Source organism: Pelobates fuscus, chromosome 5, assembly GCF_036172605.1.
Source record: "Pelobates fuscus isolate aPelFus1 chromosome 5, aPelFus1.pri, whole genome shotgun sequence".
Lineage (NCBI taxonomy): Eukaryota > Metazoa > Chordata > Amphibia > Anura > Pelobatidae > Pelobates > Pelobates fuscus.
Genome location: NC_086321.1, coordinates 215,242,762 through 215,266,216, shown reverse-complemented (window position 1 = coordinate 215,266,216; position 23,455 = coordinate 215,242,762). Strand labels below are relative to the sequence as shown.

The window sequence follows — 23,455 nt, the reverse complement described above, 5'->3', positions numbered from 1 at the left end:
GGCCCCATGTCTTCCAGTGTCCCCATGTCTCTAAGTGTCCCCTAGTGTGCTAGTGACATCAGGACACTGGGAGACATGAGGACACAGACTCTAAGGGACACTGGGAGACATGGGGATACAAACACTAGGGGACACTGGGCGACATGGGGACACTGAGATGCATGGAGACACAGGGAGACATGGGGGCACTGGGCGACATTGAGACATAGGAGACATGGCAGTGTCCCCATGTCTCCCAGCCAGTGTCCCTAGTATCTCAGTATCCCCATGTGTCCCTGGTGTCTCTCAGTGTCTGTAGTGTGCCAGAGTCCCTAGTGTCTCAGTGTCCCCTAGACTCCCAAAGTACCCTAGTCTCCCAATGTCTCTGTGTCCCCATGTCTCCTAGTGTCTCAGTGTCCCCTAGTATAAAAGAAAAAATCCCGGGCACTCACTGTGATAGATTTAGGCAGGTTTATTGGACACCGCAACGTTTCGACCTGTACCCAGGTCTTTATCAAGTCTCCAATGTCCCCTATGTATCAGTGTCCCCTATGTATTAGTGTCTCAGTGACCCATGTCTCTCAGTGCCCGTAGTGTCTCTGGGCCCGTAGTGTCTCTGTGCCCGTAGTGTCTCTGTGCCATAGTGTCTCAGTGTCCCCTAGTATAAAAGAAAAAACTCTCAGGCACTCACTGTGATAGCTTTAAGCAGGTTTATTGGACACCGCAATATTTTGACCTGTACCCAGGTTTTTATCAAGTCTCCAGTGTCCCCTATATATCACAGTGTCTCAGTGCCCCATGTCTCCCCGTGTCCCCTCGTGTCTGTCACCCAGTGTCCCCAAGAGTCTCAGATTTCCCAGGTCTCCCAGTGTTGGGGACATGGGGACACTGGGAGACATGAGGACACAAACACTAAGGGACTGGGAGACATAGGGACACAGACATTCCCCCTTTTTGTGTATGTTCGCCCTTTCGGCCGTTCTGGTTATGTGATTTGTGTCAGTAGCCCACCCTTTAACCACATCCATAGACTTCCTGCTTTACTGGACACTGCTGTTAAGGGGTATGGGTTTACTTGAAAGATGAAAGCATGAGATTAGCAAAGGGTATGTGTTTTCTCATAGTTGCATCCTATGAGTTTCCCTACAGCATCATCTCCATCAGATACATGCCGCTTAGGAGGTAGCACTGTTTTAGTGTTTTTGGTCAATAAGATTTTGTAATTAGGCCCATCATAATTATCAGCACCAGGCCCACTGGGCTCTTAATCTGGCCCTGCTCACCACCCACATCCATTCTGCCTCAGCTTGCCAGCAGACTACACTTTCCCTCAGCTGGCAGTCAGGCACAAAGGACTAACAAACATCAGGCTGAACCGCCTGACAAACACCCAGGTGCCAGGACAAAATTTATAGTCAGCATGGCGACCTGGCACTTGGGATTTGTTGAGCCCTGAATTGAGATACTTCTGTGTTTGGCACGCATTTTATAAATTCTAACAAAAGAATATAGATGGCTTTCAACAACAGTGTCTAACTTGCCAATTGTAACTTTACATATTGGAAAGTAGGATATATAAAGGTATTGTAATATAGTAATGATCCATGTTGTATTTTTGTACTATTTAAAGGAGCACTATAGGGTCAGGAACACAAACATGTATTCCTGACCCTATAGGCTAAAAACCACCATCTAACCACCCTGGTCCCCTCATGTCTCCCTAAAATAGTAAAATCTTAAAATCTTGTATTCAAATCTGCAGCTGCATGCAATGTCCCTGTTTCCTTTAGGCCTGCCTGCTGACATCGGCAGAAGTGGTAGCCTGGTCCAATCACTGTGCTTCTCCATAGGATTGGCTAAGACTGACAAAGAGGCAGATCAGGGGCAGAGACAGCATGATTCAAACACAGCCCTGACCAATCAGCATCTCCTCATAGAGATTAATTAAATCAATGAATGTCTATTAGGAAAGTTCAGTGTCTGCATGCAGAGGGAGGAGACACTGAATGTTTGGATGCATTTTAGGCCCCCATGACCCAGGAAGGGTCTCTAACAGCCATCTAAGGAGTAGCCAGTGAAGTTATCACAAGGCTGTAATGTAAACACTGCTTTTTCTTTGAAAAGACAGTGTTTACAGCAAAAAGCCTGAAGGTAATGATTGTACTCACCAGAACAAATTCAATAAGCTGTAGTTGTTCTGGTGACTATAGTGTCCCTTTAATCCCTCTAATAAAACAATAGTTTGCATTTTGTCTGTGTCATATATTTGCTTATAAAGCAACATGGCAGTAACATGTCTAATGTTGGTGATGAAGTAGTAGTTGTTAGAAGATTACAATTGCACACAAAATTAACTATTTTGTGAACAAGTACTGCACCCCAAAGAACAAGCTTTCACGAGTTTCCCACTCTTCCTCAGGTCTGAAGCAATACTTAAAAGACAAGTTTTCATGAGTTTTTCATTCTTCATCAGGTCTAAAGCAATACTTCAATTGAACAATGGAAAACTCTTGAAAACCTGTCATTTAAGTATAATGTTAGTCGAATAAAAAAAGTATCATTACATACTGCAATACTCTGATATTTCAGCATCTTGTCTACTGGACTAATACGGCAAAACCTTAATAGGGCACTATAGCTTTAGGATTACAGATATGTAAAGGAGTTTAAGCATGCGTGGGATAGGCATAAGGCTATCCTAACTATAAGATAAGGCCAGGGACTAATGAAAGTATTTAGAAAACTGGGCAGACTAGATGGGCCGAATGGTTCTTATCTGCCGTCACATTCTATGTTTCTATGTTTCTATGTTTCTATGTAACGCTATATAGTGTTCCTTTAGGCAATACAGGCTATCTTGGTCTGATTTTAGTTCTTACTAGGTATTTAACACACCTTTAATTTCCAATCATTATTTAAATTCTCATTTTCTCTGTCTAAGCAGCTGCAATAACATCACTAGTCAGGATTGTGCAGAAGGCTAATTATCAGGGTTTATCTACAAACATCTAACATTTTTTGTCAGGGCTCAAAGTAAGAAGTACTTTCCTCAAATATCTGCACCATTAATTAAATTGACAGACAATGTTGGGATTTGAAAGCAACTTTTAAATGATTTGCTTCTGCCACCTGTATCTCCCAGGAGAGTGATTTAACAGACAACACAACATTTAACCCCTTTGGATTCAGAGAGATCTAAAACACAATTTATTTGTTTACATCCAGGGAGACAGTCATTAATTTATGAATAAAATGTCCTATTTGCTAAAACTGAGAAAGTAATGTACAGATGCAGGTTCCAGTAATACAGTAGATTGGTGTATTATTGGAACCTGCATATTACCTGTGCAACAAAATGCACTCAATGAAGTGGTCTTGATTTTGGCAAGCTACACAAACGTACTGTAGTATGGTATAATTATTCTGCCATTTTACAGTATGTAAAAAGAGAGTCTGCTAATAGGTTAATATCAAAATACAAAGTAATATAAGCAAAACTTGCAGCTGTACTTAGCCGTGATCGTTATGGAACTAAATTCAGCATGAGAAGTTCGTGGGTTCCCAGTGACCCCAGCGGGACTTATCCGGGAATGTTATGGAACTGTTTTCGGCATGAGGTGACTGTGTGGTTCCCGGACAACTTGGTCTGGGGTCAGGGCCGGTGCTACCATAAGGCGGCCCAGGCGGCTGCCTTAGGGCGCACCGGCCCTGGGGGCGCAAAATCAGGCTGACCGGAAGGAGGGAAGCGCACTGCGCTCCCCTCCAACCGACTACCTAATGCAGCGTGGCCGAGCGCCCGGTTCTGCGGGCGCGCGAGGGAGCACTCTCCCATGTGTGCTTCCTCTTCAGCTCCCTCGCGCGCCGCATACTGATACCGGAGCCGGAAGATGATGTCATCTTCCGGCGCCGGCATCCCTACGCGGTGCGCGAGGGAGCTGAAGAGGAAGCACACATGGGAGAGTGCTCCCTCGCGCGCGCGTGCCCGCCAGCCAGCCTGCCTACCCGCCCGCCTACCCGCCTACCCGCCCGCCCAGGAGCCCAGCAGCACCACTGGACCCCAGGGAATCCCTTCAGCACTCCAAAAGGTAAGGAGGCTGGGGGATTAAATAAAAAAAAAACATGTGTTAGTGTGAGTGTTAGTGTGTGCGTGTGTGTGTGTGTGTGTCTGTGTCTGCTAGTGTCAGTGTGTGTGTGTCTGCTAGTGAGTGTCAGTGTGTGTGTCTGCTAGTGTCAGTGAGTGTGTCTGCTAGTGAGTGTCAGTTAGTGTGTCTGCTAGTGTCAGTGTGTGTGTGTCTGCTAGTGAGTGTCAGTGAGTGTGTCTGCTAGTGTCAGTGAGTGTGTCTGCTAGTGTCAGTGTGTGTGTGTCTGCTAGTGTGTCAGTGAGTGTGTCTGCTAGTGAGTGTCAGTGAGTGTGTTACTGTGTGTCTCTTACGGAGTGTGTTTGTGTGTGTATTAGTGAGTCTGTTTGATGTCTGTTAGTGAGTGTGTGTTTGTCAGTGAGAGTGTATGTTTTGTAAGTGAGTGTGTATGTATGTCTGTCGCTGAGTGTGTCTGTCAGTAAATGTGTGTGTCTGTTAGCTGGTGTGTATGCATCTGTTCGTGAGAGTGTGTGTGTGTCTTCAGCACTTACCTTTCTCTAGCGCCGGACTCCCTTGGTGCTGGGGATCCCTCCGCCTCTCAGCTCCGAATGCTCTTGCCGCGCACGCATTCAAACCGCCCATAGGAAAGCATTACTCAATGCTTTCCTATGGACGTTCAGTGTTTTAGAATAGCGGAAGCTCCTCTAGCGGCTGTCAGTGAGACATCCACTAGAGGCTGGATTAACCCTCTGTGAAACATAGCAGTTTCTCTGAAACTGCTATGTTTTCAGCTGCAGGGTTAAAACTAGAGGGACCTGACACCCAGACCACTTCATTGAGCTGATGTGATCTGGGTGTCTGTAGTGGTCCTTTAATTGTGTGTGCATCTGCATGCACTGGCGAACATACCGTGGTCGCAGGGGTCACAGCCCTGCAACCCCTGCGACCAGGTGCCCGTTGCCATGTGTTGGAGGGGGCGAGGATATGAATGACATCATATCACTGCTCCCTGTGTACCACACAGCGCAGCTGGCGCCCTGTGATGGGGCTGGGCTGCAGGACAGGACTCCAAGGAGCGAGACAGCATGCATCCAGGGGACAAGATTGAACTGATGTAAGTATGTAATTGTGTATGTCTCTGCATGTATGTATGTATCTCTCTGTATGTATGTATGTATGTATGTAGGTCTATGTATGCCTGTATGTCTTTGTATGTATGTTTCTGTAAGCCTGTATGTCTCTGTATGCCTGTATGTCTCTGTACAACATGTATGTGTCTGTATGTTTCTGTATGCCTGTATGTCTCTGTATGTACAAATGTATGTGTCCGTATGCCTGTATGTCTCTGTATGTACAAATGTATGTGTCTGTATGCCTGTATGTCTCTGTATGTACAAATGTATGTGTCTGTATGCCTGTATGTCTTTGTACGTATGTGTCTGTATGCCTGTATGTCTCTGTATACCTGTATATATGTATGTGTCTGTATGACGGTATGTCTCTGTATGCATGTATGTCTTTGTATGCCTGTATGTATGTGTCTGTATGCCTGGATGTCTCTGTATGTTTCTGTATGTCTATGTATGTATGTATGTGTCTGTATGACGTTATGCCTCTGTATGTATGTCTTTATATGCCGGCATGTCTCTGTATGCATGTATGTCTCTGTCTGTGTCTGTATGTCTCTGTATGATTATTTCTGTGTTTGTATGAACCTTATTTTAAACGAGGGTGGGGGGCACCAAAATGCATCTTTGCCTGTGTAACTAAAAATCCTAGCACCGGTCCTGTCTGGGGTTTTGAACGACTTTGAAATCCGCCAGGAGAGTGCTTTTTGGAGGGAAGGTGCCTGAGACTAAGGGGAAAAAACACTACCTAGGAGCAAGCTGGAGCACCCCATATTGCGGCTTCAGGAGCTTCCAGAAGTTGACCGCCCAGCAAAAGCACCCAGCGCCCTGGAACTGTTTTGGGCATAGGACTATATGTGCAGCTGGTCAGAATTTCAACGCGGTGGCGTTTCCCCTACTCTGTATGGATCTGAGCACTATTTGGAGAACTTGGGCTCTCAGATCAGGGCTATTTAACAATATAGAATTTGTGGGGGTTCCTATTTGTTTTGTATGTTTTTTTTATGTAGTTTGATATTTTATGTTTTTATGCCGACTCACTCTGACACAGGAATTCGTGGACATTTTGTGGGAGTATTCTGGGCGTGTTTTACTGCATCCTTGTTTTGTATATAAGTGGGCCATTTGGCCATGATTAAACTCATTCGTTTCTACCCATTATCAAGTCTAGGCTGATGTTTGGGGAATTGGGAGGTATAATCACTACTTCACTGGGGATTTGGGAGAACTACAGCGGATATACTCAGCCGAAGCATAGGGGATCCGTTACAATCACGCACATCTTACAATTACGGCAGTGAAACAGACAATAATGGATTTGTTACATTATTTACACTATAAATGTGTTTAAAATAGCAATTTATACACACACAATATATTAAGTACCAATTTTTTTTTAATACCTTTCCTCAACATGGATAGATTTTAAATAAAAAAAAAACATACATTTGACAAAATATAATAGTAATTAAAATTTATGCATTATTGTATTCTTATCCTGTATTTGATTTAACTCCGTTTAGCAGCATATAGCAGGGGCAAATATGTAATACTTTGCATGAGATTAACTCTTTCTCTTTGAAAACCTTAATATTGAAACCTAAGTAGAGAAATACATTTCCTTATTTAATTCTATATAAATATTACTTATATTGGGGATCTCACACTCTCATATATCAAATTTTTAATAATATTGCCATTTATACAGCGCCAATTTATTCCACAGCACTTTACAATATTAGTAATGTAGGATTTCACAACAAATGAGAAAATATATTACAAATATGGACAGAAACAACTGAAAGATGAGGACCCTGCTCAAACAGGCATTCGAGAGGAGTTTGGGAATAGGAAGGACAGGATAGATAAGTAGAATTGAAAGTGAATGGCGAATGGACCCACTAAGTAAGCTGAGAACGTAAGATATAGATTTGCAGAATTACTGTTATACTGGGAGCCCATAGGCTATTCTGAAAAGGTGGATTTTTAGGGACTTCTTAAACAATTGGAGAGTATCGTTAGGCACGCTGTTCTAAAAGAATGGAGCTGTCTATGAAAAGTCCTGGTAGCGTGCGTTAGCAGTACAGGTACAAACAGCAGAAAGGAGAAGGTAACGGACAGGGACGGATTTCAAATTCTTATTGACAAAATGCTACGTTCCAAAGTATAGGAATATAGGAATAGACAAGTCCCTACACAGAAACAACAAATAAAATGAAGGCAATAATGTCCCTTTAGGTGTCTCATTTTCATGATAATGGGTACACTCAGTATATAGTAAGATATTTAACCAAACTTATTAAATAGACAGTGATAGCAAGCCATATGCATTCTAAAGAATTATACACATAATGATTACTTACCTCCAAGGTCATGTAAATAGTACATATAGCTACTTTAATATCGCCATCAGAAAGCTCTTTAATATCCTTGAGTAAGATCTCGTCTATACTGGTACCTGTTGAATAAAGACTTTGTTATTTAATTTCACAATTAACCACAATCAAAAAAGGGCAACATTTACCACTACCACTGTAAGATATAAGATTTACTAGGCACCATTAAAGCAGAGCAAGCAATGTGATATATAGTATTTTAAAAGCATTTTATCAGTAGCATTACCTTCATAAGCTTTTATTTTCTGAAAACTAGCTGATATATTTATCTACCTATATACATACATATATACACACACACACACAGTTTATATTTAAATTGAAAATGCAATGAGAAGTGAGAAAAATAAAACACACAGACTCATCTCGATATTTAATACGTGATAAATCTCCACTATGTACAGAGGTCATATCTCGCCAGCGTGTCTGTCCATCACCCAAGTGATAAAATACAAAACACTTTACTATTGAGAAAAGGTAATTACAAAGATGTAAATAAAATAAAAACATATTTATGTGATATTCTGGTAAATTATTATTCATGATGTAAAATATAATCATTTATTTACCACGTGTCACAAATTATTTTCCGGTTAAAGAATATTGTCAATACAATTTTATACAATGATTGTTTTATTACATAACATATCCAATAATCTACTAATTATTTCTTTGTTGAAAAGCACAACCAAATAAATATCCCCATCTTCTCACATGCTAATTATTTTCCTTGATGAAAAACAATCACATCTTTATCTACTAATTATTTTTGTGTGATTATTTATTTGTATATGCTCTATTAAATCAATCAAGCAGCAATACTTAATTGTTATACTTCATATGAAAGACAACTGTCTTTTTATTCACAGTAATGATAAAGAAAGAGAACATTAAACTGCTTGCTGCATACAAATACAATCTAAGTGTGTCTTTCTATAAAACTCCATACAAAATAATACGAAATTTGGATACGTTACCCCAACAAATGAATCTTACAGTAAACAGTGCATATATGTGTTTTAATACATCTAACAGGATCCAACACTAACCTAGGAATTGCTTCAAATTGGCACAAGAATTGCAACTTTTAGACTAAAATAGCAGAGATTTAAAAATAACTGTGTTGGCAGTTCTGCTATGTTGTCCTTAGCTGATTTGGACAATCTCTCCAACTTGTCTATAGACACAGCCAGGGCCGGTGCAAGGATTTTTAGCTACACAGGCGAAGATGCATTTTGCCACCCCCCTTCCCCCAACCCGCAAAAAAAGTGCGTCTTCACCTGTGTGTCTTGTAACCGTCCCCCCTTTGAATTTCTTACTTTCTTACCCTCTTTACTGTTTCATATTGCCTCTTTTGAATGTATTATCCCTCTTTAGTGCCTCCTCTGTTTGTCTCTTACTTACACCCATCCCCTTTTTGTGTCTCTTACCCCCAGCCCCTTTCTTAGTTTTTTCCTCCACCACAGTCCCTCTATGTGGCTATTTCTCCCTTTAGTCCATTTTGTGTGTCCCTCCCCTCCAGATCCCTTTGTGTGTCTTACACGATCATAGAGGAACACAGACATTGTTTTTCAGGCACACAATCAAATGTCATACAGGTACACTGTCATACAAACACAGACATAATCATACAGAGACATACAGACAGAGAGATACAGACATACAGAAACAGTCACACAGAGATATACAGACAGTCACACTGAGACATACAGGCAGAGACATGCACACATACAGAGACATACACACACACAGAGGTACAGAGACATGCAGGCATACAGAGGCATACAGGCATACAGAAACATACATACAAAGACGTAAAGGCATGCAGATACATACATACAGACAGACAGACAGACAGGCGCATACACAGGCGTACAGAGGCATCCATACAATACATACATACATGCATGTAACGGATCCTTACAAGTCCCTGGTAGCTGTGAAGCAAGCAAGGGAATTACAGTTCAAACTTCTATTCGTTTCATTGTCTCCTGTTCGCATGATTTAAGTGAATCCACAGTGTAAAATATAAGAGGATTCGAAAGAATAAACCGTTTGCATGATTCAGTACGAATTCCGTGTGTAAAGTATAGGTGGCCGCCATTTCGGGACTTTTACACGTGTTCGCGGCCATCTTGTGCACGAACAGCGGTATTTGCCTGTAACCGCATGGAACTGAAAACGGATACACAAACAGGCGAACACCGCTGAGTCCTCCAGACCTCCGTAAATTTGTACTGAAACTACCGAACGTCCCACCATTCGGTAGTTATGCTTAACCATCTATGGGGATTTCAGCGACCACCGAGGTTCGCATGGATGACCAGATTTTCGGGTCTTTTTACAGTGCGAACGGAGACCGACCGCAAGGCCAAAACTCATGGAACTAATTTCGGCTAGTTGGTCTGTGCGGTCGGTCAAAACTTTGGAACTCTGTATCTCCCGAACTATACATCCGAATGGGCTGATTTTTGGACCTATTGTTCCCCTGAAGGAGAGCTATCCAGCGCTACCGGATTTAAAGCTGTACCCCCTGTTTTTGGGGTACATCCAGAACTTGTGTAAAAATGTGGACATTTTAATTATGTTATGTGGTTATCTGAGGGGAGGAGACGTGGGGGTGTTACCATACGTATGATTGGTTGTTTTCATCCTCCCCCTGGGAGTGTCCTGTATGTATCTGTTCCTAATAAAAAGCAGGCTGGGTGTTCCAGTCCTCAGTTCATCTTGACCCTTCAAAACGTAGCCTCGTCTCGTTCTTGAAAGGGGATTATTTGGGAAGATTACTCTGCTTCTGTTTACAGCTAAACCTGACTCTCTCTGGATATCGTGGATGGGATTATACCAGCTTTACTTCTCCACAGCAGCTTGCAGGGAAAAGGACGTCTCCAACGGCAGATACCCTCTCAATACCTGGGTAGCCGTTACATTGGTTGGCAGCGGTGGGATGGTCCTTTCATCCAAGGAGCAAGCCCTGAATGGAGACACAGTATGCCAAGCTAAAAAGGCCCACATTGAAAGATCTATTGGAGAGTCGTGGTAGGAGCGCCAGTAACAGACCACGGAGAGAGCTGATAGCAGACCTACTGGAGCTAGATGAGATGGATAGGTCCATGGAAGTCACTGAGCCCATGGCACCCGTCAGCGAGGATGATGAGATTACTGCAATTGTACGGCGGAGATTATCTTTATACCCAGCCACGTCCGTGGAGCTAATAAACCAACTGATCCGAGAAACAAGGGAAGAGATACAAACTAAGAAGGAGCAAGAAACGGCACTGGTAAGGGCTAACCAGCCTATTACACATACAGTTCCTACTCCTCCACACAATGCTGCAGTAAAGAAAATTCCATTTACTGCTTTTAAAACCTTTGTGGAAAGTGAAGAAGAAATTGACGGTTATTTGGCAGACTTTGAAAGGCAGTGCTCCCTACACCAAGTACCACCAGAGCAATGGGTCACTATTCTGGCTGGGAAGCTATCCGGAAAAGCAAATGAGACTTTTCGAGCACTGACTACGGAGGAGATTGCACAGTATCAAAAGGTAAAAGAGGCACTACTCCACCGGTACGCTGTAACCCCAGAGACATACCGTCGCCGCTTCCGGGAGTCCAAAAAGAAAGCGGTGGACTCCCACATGGAATGGGCTAATAAGTTACAGCGAGTGGCATCACACTGGATGCAAGGATGCAACGCTAGCACGGGAGAAGAAATATTACAACTCTTTTTATTGGAACACTTCTTCCAAGGTGTATCTGCTGACTTGCAGGATTGGGTAAGGGACAGACGCCCTAGCAATTTAAAGGAGGCAGCTCGGCTGGCAGACGAGTACGCCGAAAGCAGGAGAGTAAGTCAAAATACCCCAAGGCCAGCTATCAAAGTGGAGCAACGGTCCCCGGCTGCCTCGTCTCGACCAGAGTTCCGGGCTCCCATACCACCAGGGCCAGCTCGGCCTCAAGGACACAACAACTACCCCCGAGACTCGCATAGAACCATCTGTCACCGGTGCAACAACCCTGGACATATCGCAAGGTATTGCCCGCTAGGACCAGCCCCTAATAATAATTGGAGGCGCAACCCCACCGAGAACAACACCACACGTACCTCTGCTGCCCACTGTGTAGAGGCCAAGATGGGCCCCGAGGAATGTTTGGGCATTTTGTATGAGGCGGATCCGATACAAGCCGCCTCCCCAGATAATCGCCAGCACCATAGGCAAGAGGTACGCGTGAATGGACAAATAGCCCAAGGATTGAGAGATACGGGGGCTACCATTACTTTGGTGCAGCGACACTTGGTAAAACCAGAACATTTGGCCAAACACACCGTTGCTGTCCGTGTTGCAGGGGGGGCTGTATTTCGTTTACCCACGGCCCGGGTACACTTGGACTGGGGGGTTGGGTCAGGAAAGACCACGGTGGGCATCATGGATAATCTACCAGCTGAGGTCGTCTTGGGCAACGATATTGGCCCTCTGACTTCAGCCTACTTGCCCACCACAGATGCAGCTTGCCCCGTAACCACCCGAGCCCAGAGCAGGCTTACCGATGACGCCACCACAGGCCAGGAGACCCAGGTAAGCAACACACCGACACGTAGGTCACACATAAGGGAGAGGCCATTAACTTGGGACACCCCAGAAGAGTTTGGGAGGGAGACTAGAGAGGACCCCACCCTACAGACGTACCGGGAAATAGCCGCTAGTGGGGGGGATGAACATGAACGTTTTGTATGGGAACATGACCGGTTATACCGACTGACTGTGAGTAGGAAGAAGGGCTGTGCCCCTTCACAGAAACGCCAACTAGTGGTACCCAGAAAGTACCGGTTGGAGCTTCTCCGAATTGGCCATGATATTCCCCTAGCAGGACATTTGGGGGGTAACCGCACAACCTATCGGATCGCCCAGACCTTCTTCTGGCCAGGGATTTCCAAGGATGTGCGCGCTACTGCAGTACCTGCGACATATGCCAGAGGGTAGGGAAGAGAGGGGATCACCCTAAAGCTCGACTGTCACCTATGCCCATAATCGAGGAACCGTTTAGCCGGGTGGCAGTCGACCTGGTGGGGCCCCTACCTAACCCTAGCCCATCCGGTAAGAAATATATACTTACTGTGGTGGACTACGCTACCCGCTACCCGGAAGCCGTCGCCCTGACAAATATCCAGGCCGACACTGTCGCCAGTGCCCTAGTGGGGATATTTACTAGAGTAGGTTTTCCCCGAGAAATACTGTCGGACAGGGGGACTCAATTTACCGCAGATCTGACCCAACAGTTATGGAAGGTCTGCGGTATTCAAAACCTCCTCAGCTCACCCTACCACCCCCAGACGAACGGTCTCTGTGAACGCTTTAATGGTACCTTGAAACAGTTGCTGAGGACCTTTACCGCGGAATACAGAGACTGGGAGCGATTCTTGCCGCACCTCTTGTTTGCATACCGAGAGGTGCCGCAGGAATCCACTGGGTTCTCCCCGTTCGAACTGCTCTACGGAAGAAGGGTGCGAGGTCCCCTCGACCTCATCCGGGAGCATTGGGAAGGGGAGATGGAATCTGAAGGGATCCCTATTGTACCATATGTTCTGGAGATGCGGGACCGCATGGAGCAATTGGCCCAGATGGCACGGGACCATCTCCATGCGGCCCAGGGTCGACAGAAGCGTTGGTATGATAGGGGCGCCCGACAGAGAACCTTCCAGGTGGGTCAGAAAGTGCTGGTACTTAGACCGGTAAAGGGAAATAAACTCCAGACATCCTGGCAGGGCCCTTACAAAGTAGTAGCGCAGGTCTGCGACACTACTTATGTGATTGCCAGCAATAAAGATGAGAGAATCCAAAAAACCTTTCATGTAAACTTACTAAAAGAATACCAAGAGCGGCCAGAGGATATTGCCGCTATATGCATTTCTGCTGCCGAGGACCCCGACAGCCTACCTATCCCAGACCTGTTAGCACCCAGAAAATCCCCTAGCTTACTGGACACCATCCAACTAGGGGAGCGGCTAACCGCAGCCGAAAAGGGCCAACTTAGACAGTTGATAATGGAAAAGAAATTAACGTTCGCTCAGGAACCAGGGTACACCACGCTAGCGACCCACTATGTCGAGACCCCAGGACAAGTACCCCTTAGACAGACCCCATATAGAATCCCTGAGGCAGTCAGGGAAGAAATGAAAAAGGAAGTACAAGAGATGCTAAGGTTGGGAGTCATAGAGCCGTCTGACAGCCCCTGGGCTTCACCCGTAGTCCTAGTGCCCAAAAAGGACGGAGCTACTAGATTTTGTGTAGACTATAGGTGACTCAATGACCGTACCGTGACAGATGCGTACCCTATGCCCCGAGTGGACGAACTATTAGACCGCATTGCCAGGGGGAGGTATCTGACCACCATTGATCTATGCAAGGGATACTGGCAGATCCCCCTGGCCAAGGAGGCTATCCCCAAGTCGGCGTTCGTCACCCCATTTGGCCTGTACCAATTTAAGGTCATGCCATTTGGGATGAAGAACGCCCCAGCTACCTTTCAGCGCTTGGTGGATAGACTTCTTGATGGCTTCCAGGACTTTGCCTGCGCATACCTGGATGACATAGCGATCTATAGTGAAACATGGGGGGAACACTTGCGACATGTAGAGGCTGTACTGGATCAGATTCGGGCCGCAGGCCTGACTCTGAAACCAGAGAAGTGTAACTTCGGCATGGCCGAAGTCCAATACCTGGGACACAGGGTAGGATGTGGGAAACAACGCCCGGAACCCGCTAAGGTTGAGGCGGTAGCTAACTGGCCCACACCCCACACCAAGACGCAGGTATTGGCATTCTTAGGGACAGCAGGATACTATAGGAAATTTGTCCCGGACTATAGTGCTATCGCTAAACCCCTGACCGACTTAACGAAAAAGAATTTGCCTAGGGTAGTCCTGTGGTCTCCGGCCTGTGAAACAGCCTTTCAAGCCTTGAAAAATGCTCTGATCAATGCACCTGTTCTATCCGCCCCCGTTCCTAACAAAAGATTTGTCGTCCATACAGATGCATCCATGTATGGACTGGGGGCAGTTCTGAGCCAGATCGGAGAGGATGGGGGAGAACACCCTGTCGCGTATCTCAGCAGAAAACTATTACCCAGAGAAGTGAGTTACGCGGCAGTGGAAAAGGAATGTTTAGCCCTAGTTTGGGCCCTAAAGAAACTTACCCCCTACTTATATGGACAGGAGTTTACCTTGATCACCGATCATAACCCCCTGGTATGGCTGAACCGAGTAGCTGGAGACAATGGACGCTTACTAAGATGGAGCTTAGCACTACAGCCATATAATTTCTGCATTCAGTATCGCCCGGGCCGCTTCAATGGAAACGCTGACGGATTATCCAGGCAAACGGAACTTTTACCGTAGCAGCAGACCGGACAGCCCCAAGTTGACCCGAAAAGGATCAATCCGGGTCTGCCGGAGTGTTCCACAAAAGGGGAGCAGTGTAACGGATCCTTACAAGTCCCTGGTAGCTGTGAAGCAAGCAAGGGAATTACAGTTCAAACTTCTATTCGTTTCATTGTCTCCTGTTCGCATGATTTAAGTGAATCCACAGTGTAAAATATAAGAGGATTCGAAAGAATAAACCGTTCGCATGATTCAGTACGAATTCCGTGTGTAAAGTATAGGTGGCCGCCATTTCGGGACTTTTACACGTGTTCGCGGCCATCTTGTGCACGAACAGCGGTATTTGCCTGTAACCGCATGGAACTGAAAACGGATACACAAACAGGCGAACACCGCTGAGTCCTCCAGACCTCCGTAAATTCGTACTGAAACTACCGAACGTCCCACCATTCGGTAGTTATGCTTAACCATCTATGGGGATTTCAGCGACCACCGAGGTTCGCATGGATGACCAGATTTTCGGGTCTTTTTACCGTGCGAACGGAGACCGACCGCAAGGCCAAAACTCATGGAACTAATTTCGGCTAGTTGGTCTGTGCGGTCGGTCAAAACTTTGGAACTCTGTATCTCCCGAACTATACATCCGAATGGGCTGATTTTTGGACCTATTGTTCCCCTGAAGGAGCGCTACCGGATTTAAAGCTGTACCCCCTGTTTTTGGGGTACATCCAGAACTTGTGTAAAAATGTGGACATTTTAATTATGTTATGTGGTTATCTGAGGGGAGAAGACGTGGGGGTGTTACCATACGTATGATTGGTTGTTTTCATCCTCCCCCTGGGAGTGTCCTGTATGTATCTGTTCCTAATAAAAAGCAGGCTGGGTGTTCCAGTCCTCAGTTCCTCTTGACCCTTCAAAACGTAGCCTCGTCTCGTTCTTGAAAGGGGATTATTTGGGAAGATTACTCTGCTTCTGTTTACAGCTAAACCTGACTCTCTCTGGATATCGTGGATGGGATTATACGAGCTTTACTTCTCCACAGCAGCTTGCAGGGAAAAGGACGTCTCCAACGGCAGATACCCTCTCAATACCTGGGTAGCCGTTACAATGCACACTGAGACATCCATACATACATGCACACTGAGACATCCATACATACATGCACACATGCACAGAGACATACATACAATACATACATACATGCACACAGAGACACACATACAATACATAGACAAATGCACACAGAGACACATACAATACATGCACACAGAGACATACATACATACAGGCACACAGAGAAATACATACATACATACATACATGCACACAGAGACATACAGACATACATGCACAGAGACATACATACAATACATACATACATGCACACAGAGACACACATACAATACATAGACAAATGCACACAGAGACACATACAATACATGCACACAGAGACATACATACATACAGGCACACAGAGAAATACATACATACATACATGCACACAGAGACATACAGACATACCTGCACAGAGACATACATACAATACATACACAAATGCACACAGAGACACACATACAATACATGCACACAGAGACATACATACAATACATACACAAACACACACAGTCACAATGACATATCTACTGTACATACAGGTCCTTGAGGTGCATGCTGACAGGTGACCGGCTCTGTGGAGTCCTGATTTGCATCCCAGCCCTATGACTGGGCGCCAGCCGTGCTGTGTGGTACACAGGGAGCAGGGATATGATGTCATTCATATCCCCGCCCCCTCCACACAGCCGGCAGAAGGAGGCTCCTCGGGCGGCAGTAAGCTGGGCGGGTGGTAAGCGGCTGGGCTGAACGGAGGCGCTTGCGCTCGGCTTAATAAAGTAGCTGGCTGGAGTGGAGCGCAGTGCGCTTCCCTCCAGCCGGACAACCTGACATTGCGCCCCCACGGCCGGTGCGCCCTAAGGCGGCCGCCTGGGTCGCCCTATGGTAGCGCGGGCCCTGGACACAGCTAGGCTAGTTATGTCATCCAGATTAAATTTGTGAAGATTCAGAGTTTAGTGAATAACCCTGTCTGAAAAGGTAAAAAATAAAAAAAACCACATTCATTGAACAACAGTACTCAGTAGGAAATTATATGTTATTTACTAAATAATGCTGTTTGTTAACAGATGGAAATTTTCATGGACTGAAAAAAGGTAATTTTTGCCGTTAATGCTGTGCCTTGTGAGGCTAGGAATAAGGACTCACTATTCGAGCTACACCCAAATTAATCCTTTCCACAAGGGTTGTGGAGATAGGCTTGCAGACTATGGTGAAGCCTAATAGAAAGCAGTTGTTGTTGGGAGATTCTATCATAAGAGGTGTGGAGATAGACAATAGTGGAATTGTGAGATGTCTTCATTGAGCTACTGCTCACAGAGACAGGAGACGTATTTGTAATATTGTTAAGCGAGCAAAGCAGGAAGGGGAATTGGACATACTTGTCAATCTAGGGACAAATGACTTGGCTTGCAATGAGGTTTCAGAGGTAAAGGGAGTTTTTTGTGTTTTTGCCAATGATATACGGCAGGTTGCTTCCACACGGTCATTCTCTGAAGTTCTGCCTGTGCATAACACTCAGAAGGACAGGCGGATGCGTATTAGAGACTTTAACTGGCTTGGTGAATGGTGTTGGGAGCAAGGATTTGGCTTCATTTCTCATGGTAGTTTGGAATAGAAATAAACTGTACAAAAACGATGGTTTGCATCTTTCTCAAAAGGGAAATTTTTTTCTCAGTGAGCAGTTCAGAGGATTTGCTAGGATGTATTTAAACTAGGGGGGAGGGGGAGGAGCAAAAGAGTGATGAAACATTAATCCAATTGCAACCCAAAACAAGAACAGTAGGTGCCTGTAGAAAGTGTGTTAAAAAAATGATAAGCTTAGAGTCATGTCTACAAATGCTCGCAGTTTAGGGAATAAGATCAATTAACTTGTGGCAATAATGGCAACTGAGGATGTAGATTTAGCCACTGTTACTGAGACATGGTATAATGAGAAAAATAACTGGGATATAGCAATACCATGGTACTCTTGATATAGAAAAGACAGGGTAGACAAGAAAGGGGGAGGGGTGGCCCTGTATGTGAAGCATAGCATAAAATCTAGCCTTATGAAAGTTAGTAAGGTGAACATAGAGTTCGTTTGGGTTACATTAGAATTTGGTAATCACACAGTAACTCGTGTAGGTGTGATTTATAGGCCCCCAAGACAAATAGAAGAGTTAGATAATCTACTAGTTGAGGAAATAGCTAAAATGACAATGAAGGGGAAAGTTTTCATTATGGGTGACTTTAATCTTCCTGATGTGAACTGGAAAGCCAAAATAGCTACTTGTGCCAGGAGCACACACATTCTAAACTCTCTACTGGGATTCCCTCTAAAACAAGTCGTTGAGGAGCCAACTCGCAAGGAGGCGATACTAGATTTACTGTTCACAAATGGAGATTTGGTATCAGATATTACTGTAGGTGAAAGTTTAGGATCCAGTGATCATCAGTCAGTGTGGTTTAATATAAGAACAGTGACTGAGTCACACCACACAAAAACTAAAGTTTTAGACTTTAGAAAAACAGACATTTCTAAAATTAGAATATGTGTAAAGGAGTCATTATCGGACTGGAGCAATTTAAATGGAGTCCAAGAGAAATTGGATTATTTAAAAGTTGCACTGCTGAAGGCAACAGAAAATTGCATCAGGCTTGTAAGTAAAAGCAAAAATAAAATAAAAAAAACACTGTGGTACTCTGCAGATGTAGCCAAAATAGTAAAAAACTAAAAGTTAGCATTTAGTAATTATAAAAAACTCAGAGTGAGGAAGATAGACAAATCTATAAGATTGGGCAGAAAGAGGCTAAGCAATTATAAGAGCTTCCAAATCACACACAGAAGAAAAAATAGCACAGTCAGTAAAAAAAAAGGGGACAAAACATTTTTTAGGTACATAAATGGAAAAAGGGAAATAAAATAAGGATTAGTTAGATTAAAAACAAAAGAAGGAAGGTATGTAGAAGAGGATAAAGGTCTAGCTGACTGCCTCAATGAATATTTTTGTTCAGTATTTACAGATGAAAATGAAGGAAAGGAAAAATGACAAATGAGTAATTTGTTACACGTGAGTTTACGAAGAGGTTCCATTTCAACTGTCAAAAGTAAAGACAAATAAGTCAATGGGACCTGATGGAATAAACCCAAAGTTATTAAAAGAGCTTAGTGGTGTAACAGGAGTATTCCCAGAAGATTGGAAGTTAGCGAATGTGGTGCCCATTCACAAGAAACATAGTAGGGAGGAGTCGGGCAACTATAGGCCAGTCAGCCTTACTTCAGTAGTGGGCAAAGTAATGGAAACCATGTTAAAGGATAGGATTGTTGAACATCTAAAATCACATGGATTTCTTAATCAGAGACAACATGGGTTTACTTCATGGAGATCATGCCAAACTAATCTTATTGCTTTTTTTTTATTGGGTAACTAAAATAATAGATCAGAGTGGTGCAGTAGACATTGCTTACCTAGATTTCAGTAAGGCTTTTGACACTGTTGCACATAGAAGGCTTATCAATAAACTGCAATCTTTGAGTTTGGATTACAATTTTGTTGAATGGGTAAGGCAGTGGCTGAGTGACAGGCAACAGGACTTGTAGTCAATGGAGTATATTCAAAGCATGGGCTTGTCACAAGTGGGGTACTCAGGGATCTGTACTTGGACCCATTCTCTTTAATTTGTTTATTAGTGATATTGCAGAAGGTCTTGATGGTAAGGTATGTATTTTTGCTGATGATATTAATATATATAACAGGGTTGATGTTTCAGGAGAGATAAGCCAAATGGCAAATGATTTGGGTAAACTAGAAAAATGGTCAGAGTTGTGGCAACTGACATTTAATGTGAATAAGTTAATAGAGTCCTGACCTCAACATCTAAAGAAAGGGATTTAGGTGTAATTATTTCTGATGACTTAAAGATAGGCAGACAATGTAATAGAGCAACAGGAAATGCTAGCAGAATGCTTGGTTGTATAGGGAGAGGTATTAGCAGTGTAACGGACCGTTTCGCTCACAAGAGGATAAAAAACGTTTAGGCGATAATCCCCTTCCAGATGGACCAGCAGCTACTGCAATCACCAATCTCCCTAACTGCAAACTGCACAAATTCACCAACTCCTGAACAAGAGACACACGAACACTGGAAGCAGCCGAACAGGAAAAGCCATACGAACAGCTTACACTCCTGGCAATCGGCATACAATCAAATTCCCCCCAAGAATGAGACGACACTTCACTTTGAGGGTTAAACAGGAACTCACTGTGCTGGCACACCCATCCTGGTTTTTATTACGGTCTTGCACATACAGGACCGCCCACAGGGAGGTATAAAATAACCAATAAAATAACAGTTACAACACACAGTAAAGTCCTTCCCTCTGCCTGTGATACAATTATCTTACACAATGGGAAATTTAATTATCACAGGCAGAGAAATACAGTTTTTACAAATATACTATAACTTTAAAACTATACATTACATTCACATAAAAATTACATATTCACAATCAATCCATTCAGGGGAACAACATATTTAAAAAAATGGCACGAATCAGACCAGGGGTTCAAAAGTTAGCAAAAGTATTTTTAAAACCCACTGCTAGCATGGCTTTCCGGCCCAAACCAGTTTCACAACAGTCTGGCAGTGTCCCTGGGACAACACCCTGCTGGAGAACAATGGATCCGGGGGAGGGGAAGAGAAAGTGTCCAAAAAGTTTCAGTATGTTCATACACTGTTTCTAAAAAGTACAAATTTACCAGGGGCCATAGTCACAGGGCAGGAGGCGGGCAAGCAGCCCCCTTTCAAAAGCTCATGGCAAACTCTGTTAAAGGGGTGTTTGCTACATTTCTCCCCTTTTCCAAACAGACTAGCAGGGTATCTGACCTCCTGCCGGTCAGTGCCCTGGTTAGTCCAGCAACCCACCCACGAAGCACAAACAGTAGTACAGCCCACCCACAATAAATGGTTACACCACCTGGATAACGTGGAAACTTGTCCCTGTCTAGGTGCCTCACCATGGTTGTGCGGGAAACTGGTAGGCTGCCTTGGTGGGTTGCTGAGTGGGCAGAGACCAGCGGTACTCTGCCCTGGTGCCAGTGTCTCCCCTCTGGATACACCGCTATGTGGCTGGGGGACAGGACCGACCGTCCCTACCGCTTGTACTGAAAGTGCAGAGACTACGGTTCCATCTGCACGGTTGTGGGGCTTAACATCTCCCCTTGGAGGGTTAGGCTGCCGCTGGCGAGATGGGGTAACCAGCTCCTCTCCCTGAATCGTAGATTGCCACTGGAGAGAGGGGGTAATACGCTCCTCTCCCGGACACTCTCTCTGCTGGTGGAGAGGGGGACCAACTGTCTCCCCTTTCAATATTTTGTCCTGCGGCTGGGGTGCGAGACCGACGGTCTCTGCTCCCTGCAGGACACTCTGCCACTGGGGAGGAAGGACGGCACCTTCAGCTCCCTGGGGTACACACTGCCGCTGGGGAGGAAGGACAGCACCTTCAGCTCCCTGGGGAGCACACTGCTGCTGGGGAGGAAGGACGGCACCATCAGCTCCCTGGGGTACACACTGCCGCTGGGGAGGAAGGACGGCACCTTCCGCTCCCTGGGGTACACACTGCCACTTCGGAGGAAGGACGGCACCTTCAGCTCCCTGGGGTACACACTGCCGCTGGGGAGGAAGGACGACACCTTCAGCTCCCTGGGGTACACACTGCCGCTGGGGAGGAAGGACGGCACCTTCAGCTCCCTGGGGTACACACTGCCGCTGGGGAGGAAGGATGGCACCTTCAGCTCCCTGGGGTACACACTGCCACTGGGGAGAATGGACAACACCTTCAGCTCCCTGGGGTACACACTGCCGCTGGGGAGGAAGGACGGCACCTTCAGCTCCCTGGGGTACACACTGCCGTTGGGGAGGAAGGACGGCACCTTCAGCTCCCTGGGGTACACACTGCCGCTGGGGAGGAAGGATGGCACCTTCAGCTCCCTGGGGTACACACTGCCGCTGGGGAGGAAGGACGGCACCTTCAGCTCCCTGGGGTATACACTGCCGCTGGGGAGGAAGGACGGCACCTTCCGCTCCCTGGGGTACACACTGCCACTTCGGAGGAAGGACGGCACCTTCAGCTCCCTGGGGTACACACTGCCGCTGGGGAGGAAGGACGACACCTTCAGCTCCCTGGGGTACACACTGCCGCTGGGGAGGAAGGACGGCACCTTCAGCTCCCTGGGGTACACACTGCCGCTGGGGAGGAAGGATGGCACCTTCAGCTCCCTGGGGTACACACTGCCACTGGGGAGAATGGACAACACCTTCAGCTCCCTGGGGTACACACTGCCGTTGGGGAGGAAGGACGGCACCTTCAGCTCCCTGGGGTACACACTGCCGCTGGGGAGGAAGGATGGCACCTTCAGCTCCCTGGGGTACACACTGCCGCAGGGGAGGAAGGACGGCACCTTCAGCTCCCTGGGGTATACACTGCCGCTGGGGAGGAAGGACGACACCTTCAGCTCCCTGGGGTACACACTGCCGCTGGGGAGGAAGGACGGCACCTTCAGCTCCCTGGGGTCAGGGCCGGATTAAGAGCCCAGTGGGCCTGGTGCTGATAATTATGATGGGCCTAATTACAAAATCTTATTGACCAAAAACACTAAAACAGTCCTACCTCCTAAGCGTCATGTATCTGATGGAGATGATGCTGTAGGGAAACTCATAGGATGCAACTATGAGAAAACACATACCCTTTGCTAATCTCATGCTCTCATCTTTCAAGTAAACCCATACCCCCTAACAGCAGTGTCCAGTAAAGCAGGAAGTCTATGGATGCGGTAAAAGGGTGGGCTACTGACACAAATCACATAACCAGAACGTCCGAAAGGGCGAACATACACAAAAAGGGGGAATGTCTGTGTCCCTATGTCTCCCAGTCCCTTAGTGTTTGTGTCCTCATGTCTCCCAGTGTCCCCATGTCACTAGGGGACATTGAGAGACATTGGGACACTGGGAGACATGGGGACACAGATACTAGGGAACACTGGGAGACCTGGGAAATCTGAGACTCTTGGGGACACTGGGTGACAGACACGAGGGGACACAGGGAGACATGGGGCACTGAGATACTGTGATATATAGGGGACACTGGAGACTTGATAAAAACCTGGGTACAGGTCAAAATGTTGTGGTGTTCAATAAACCTGCTTAAAGCTATCACAGTGAGTGCCTGAGATTTTTTTCTTTTATACTAGGGGACACTGAGACACTACGGGCACAGAGACACTACGGGCACAGAGACACTACGGGCACAGAGACACTATGGGCACTGAGACACTGATACATAGGGGACACTGATACATAGGGGACATTGGAGACTTGATAAAGACCTGGGTACAGGTCGAAACGTTG

At 45.6% G+C, this 23,455-nt stretch overlaps 1 protein-coding gene across 1 annotated transcript in view; it reads right to left on the bottom strand.

Moving 5' to 3' along the window:
* The window catches only part of PRUNE2 (prune homolog 2 with BCH domain), a 377,810-nt gene that overhangs the window by 246,444 nt on the left and 107,911 nt on the right, over positions 1–23,455 (bottom strand). Inside the window, exon 6 of the mRNA XM_063456533.1 lies at positions 7,549–7,643. Within this exon, the coding sequence (XP_063312603.1) occupies positions 7,549–7,643 (95 nt within the window). The remainder of the gene's footprint in view (positions 1–7,548; positions 7,644–23,455) is intronic.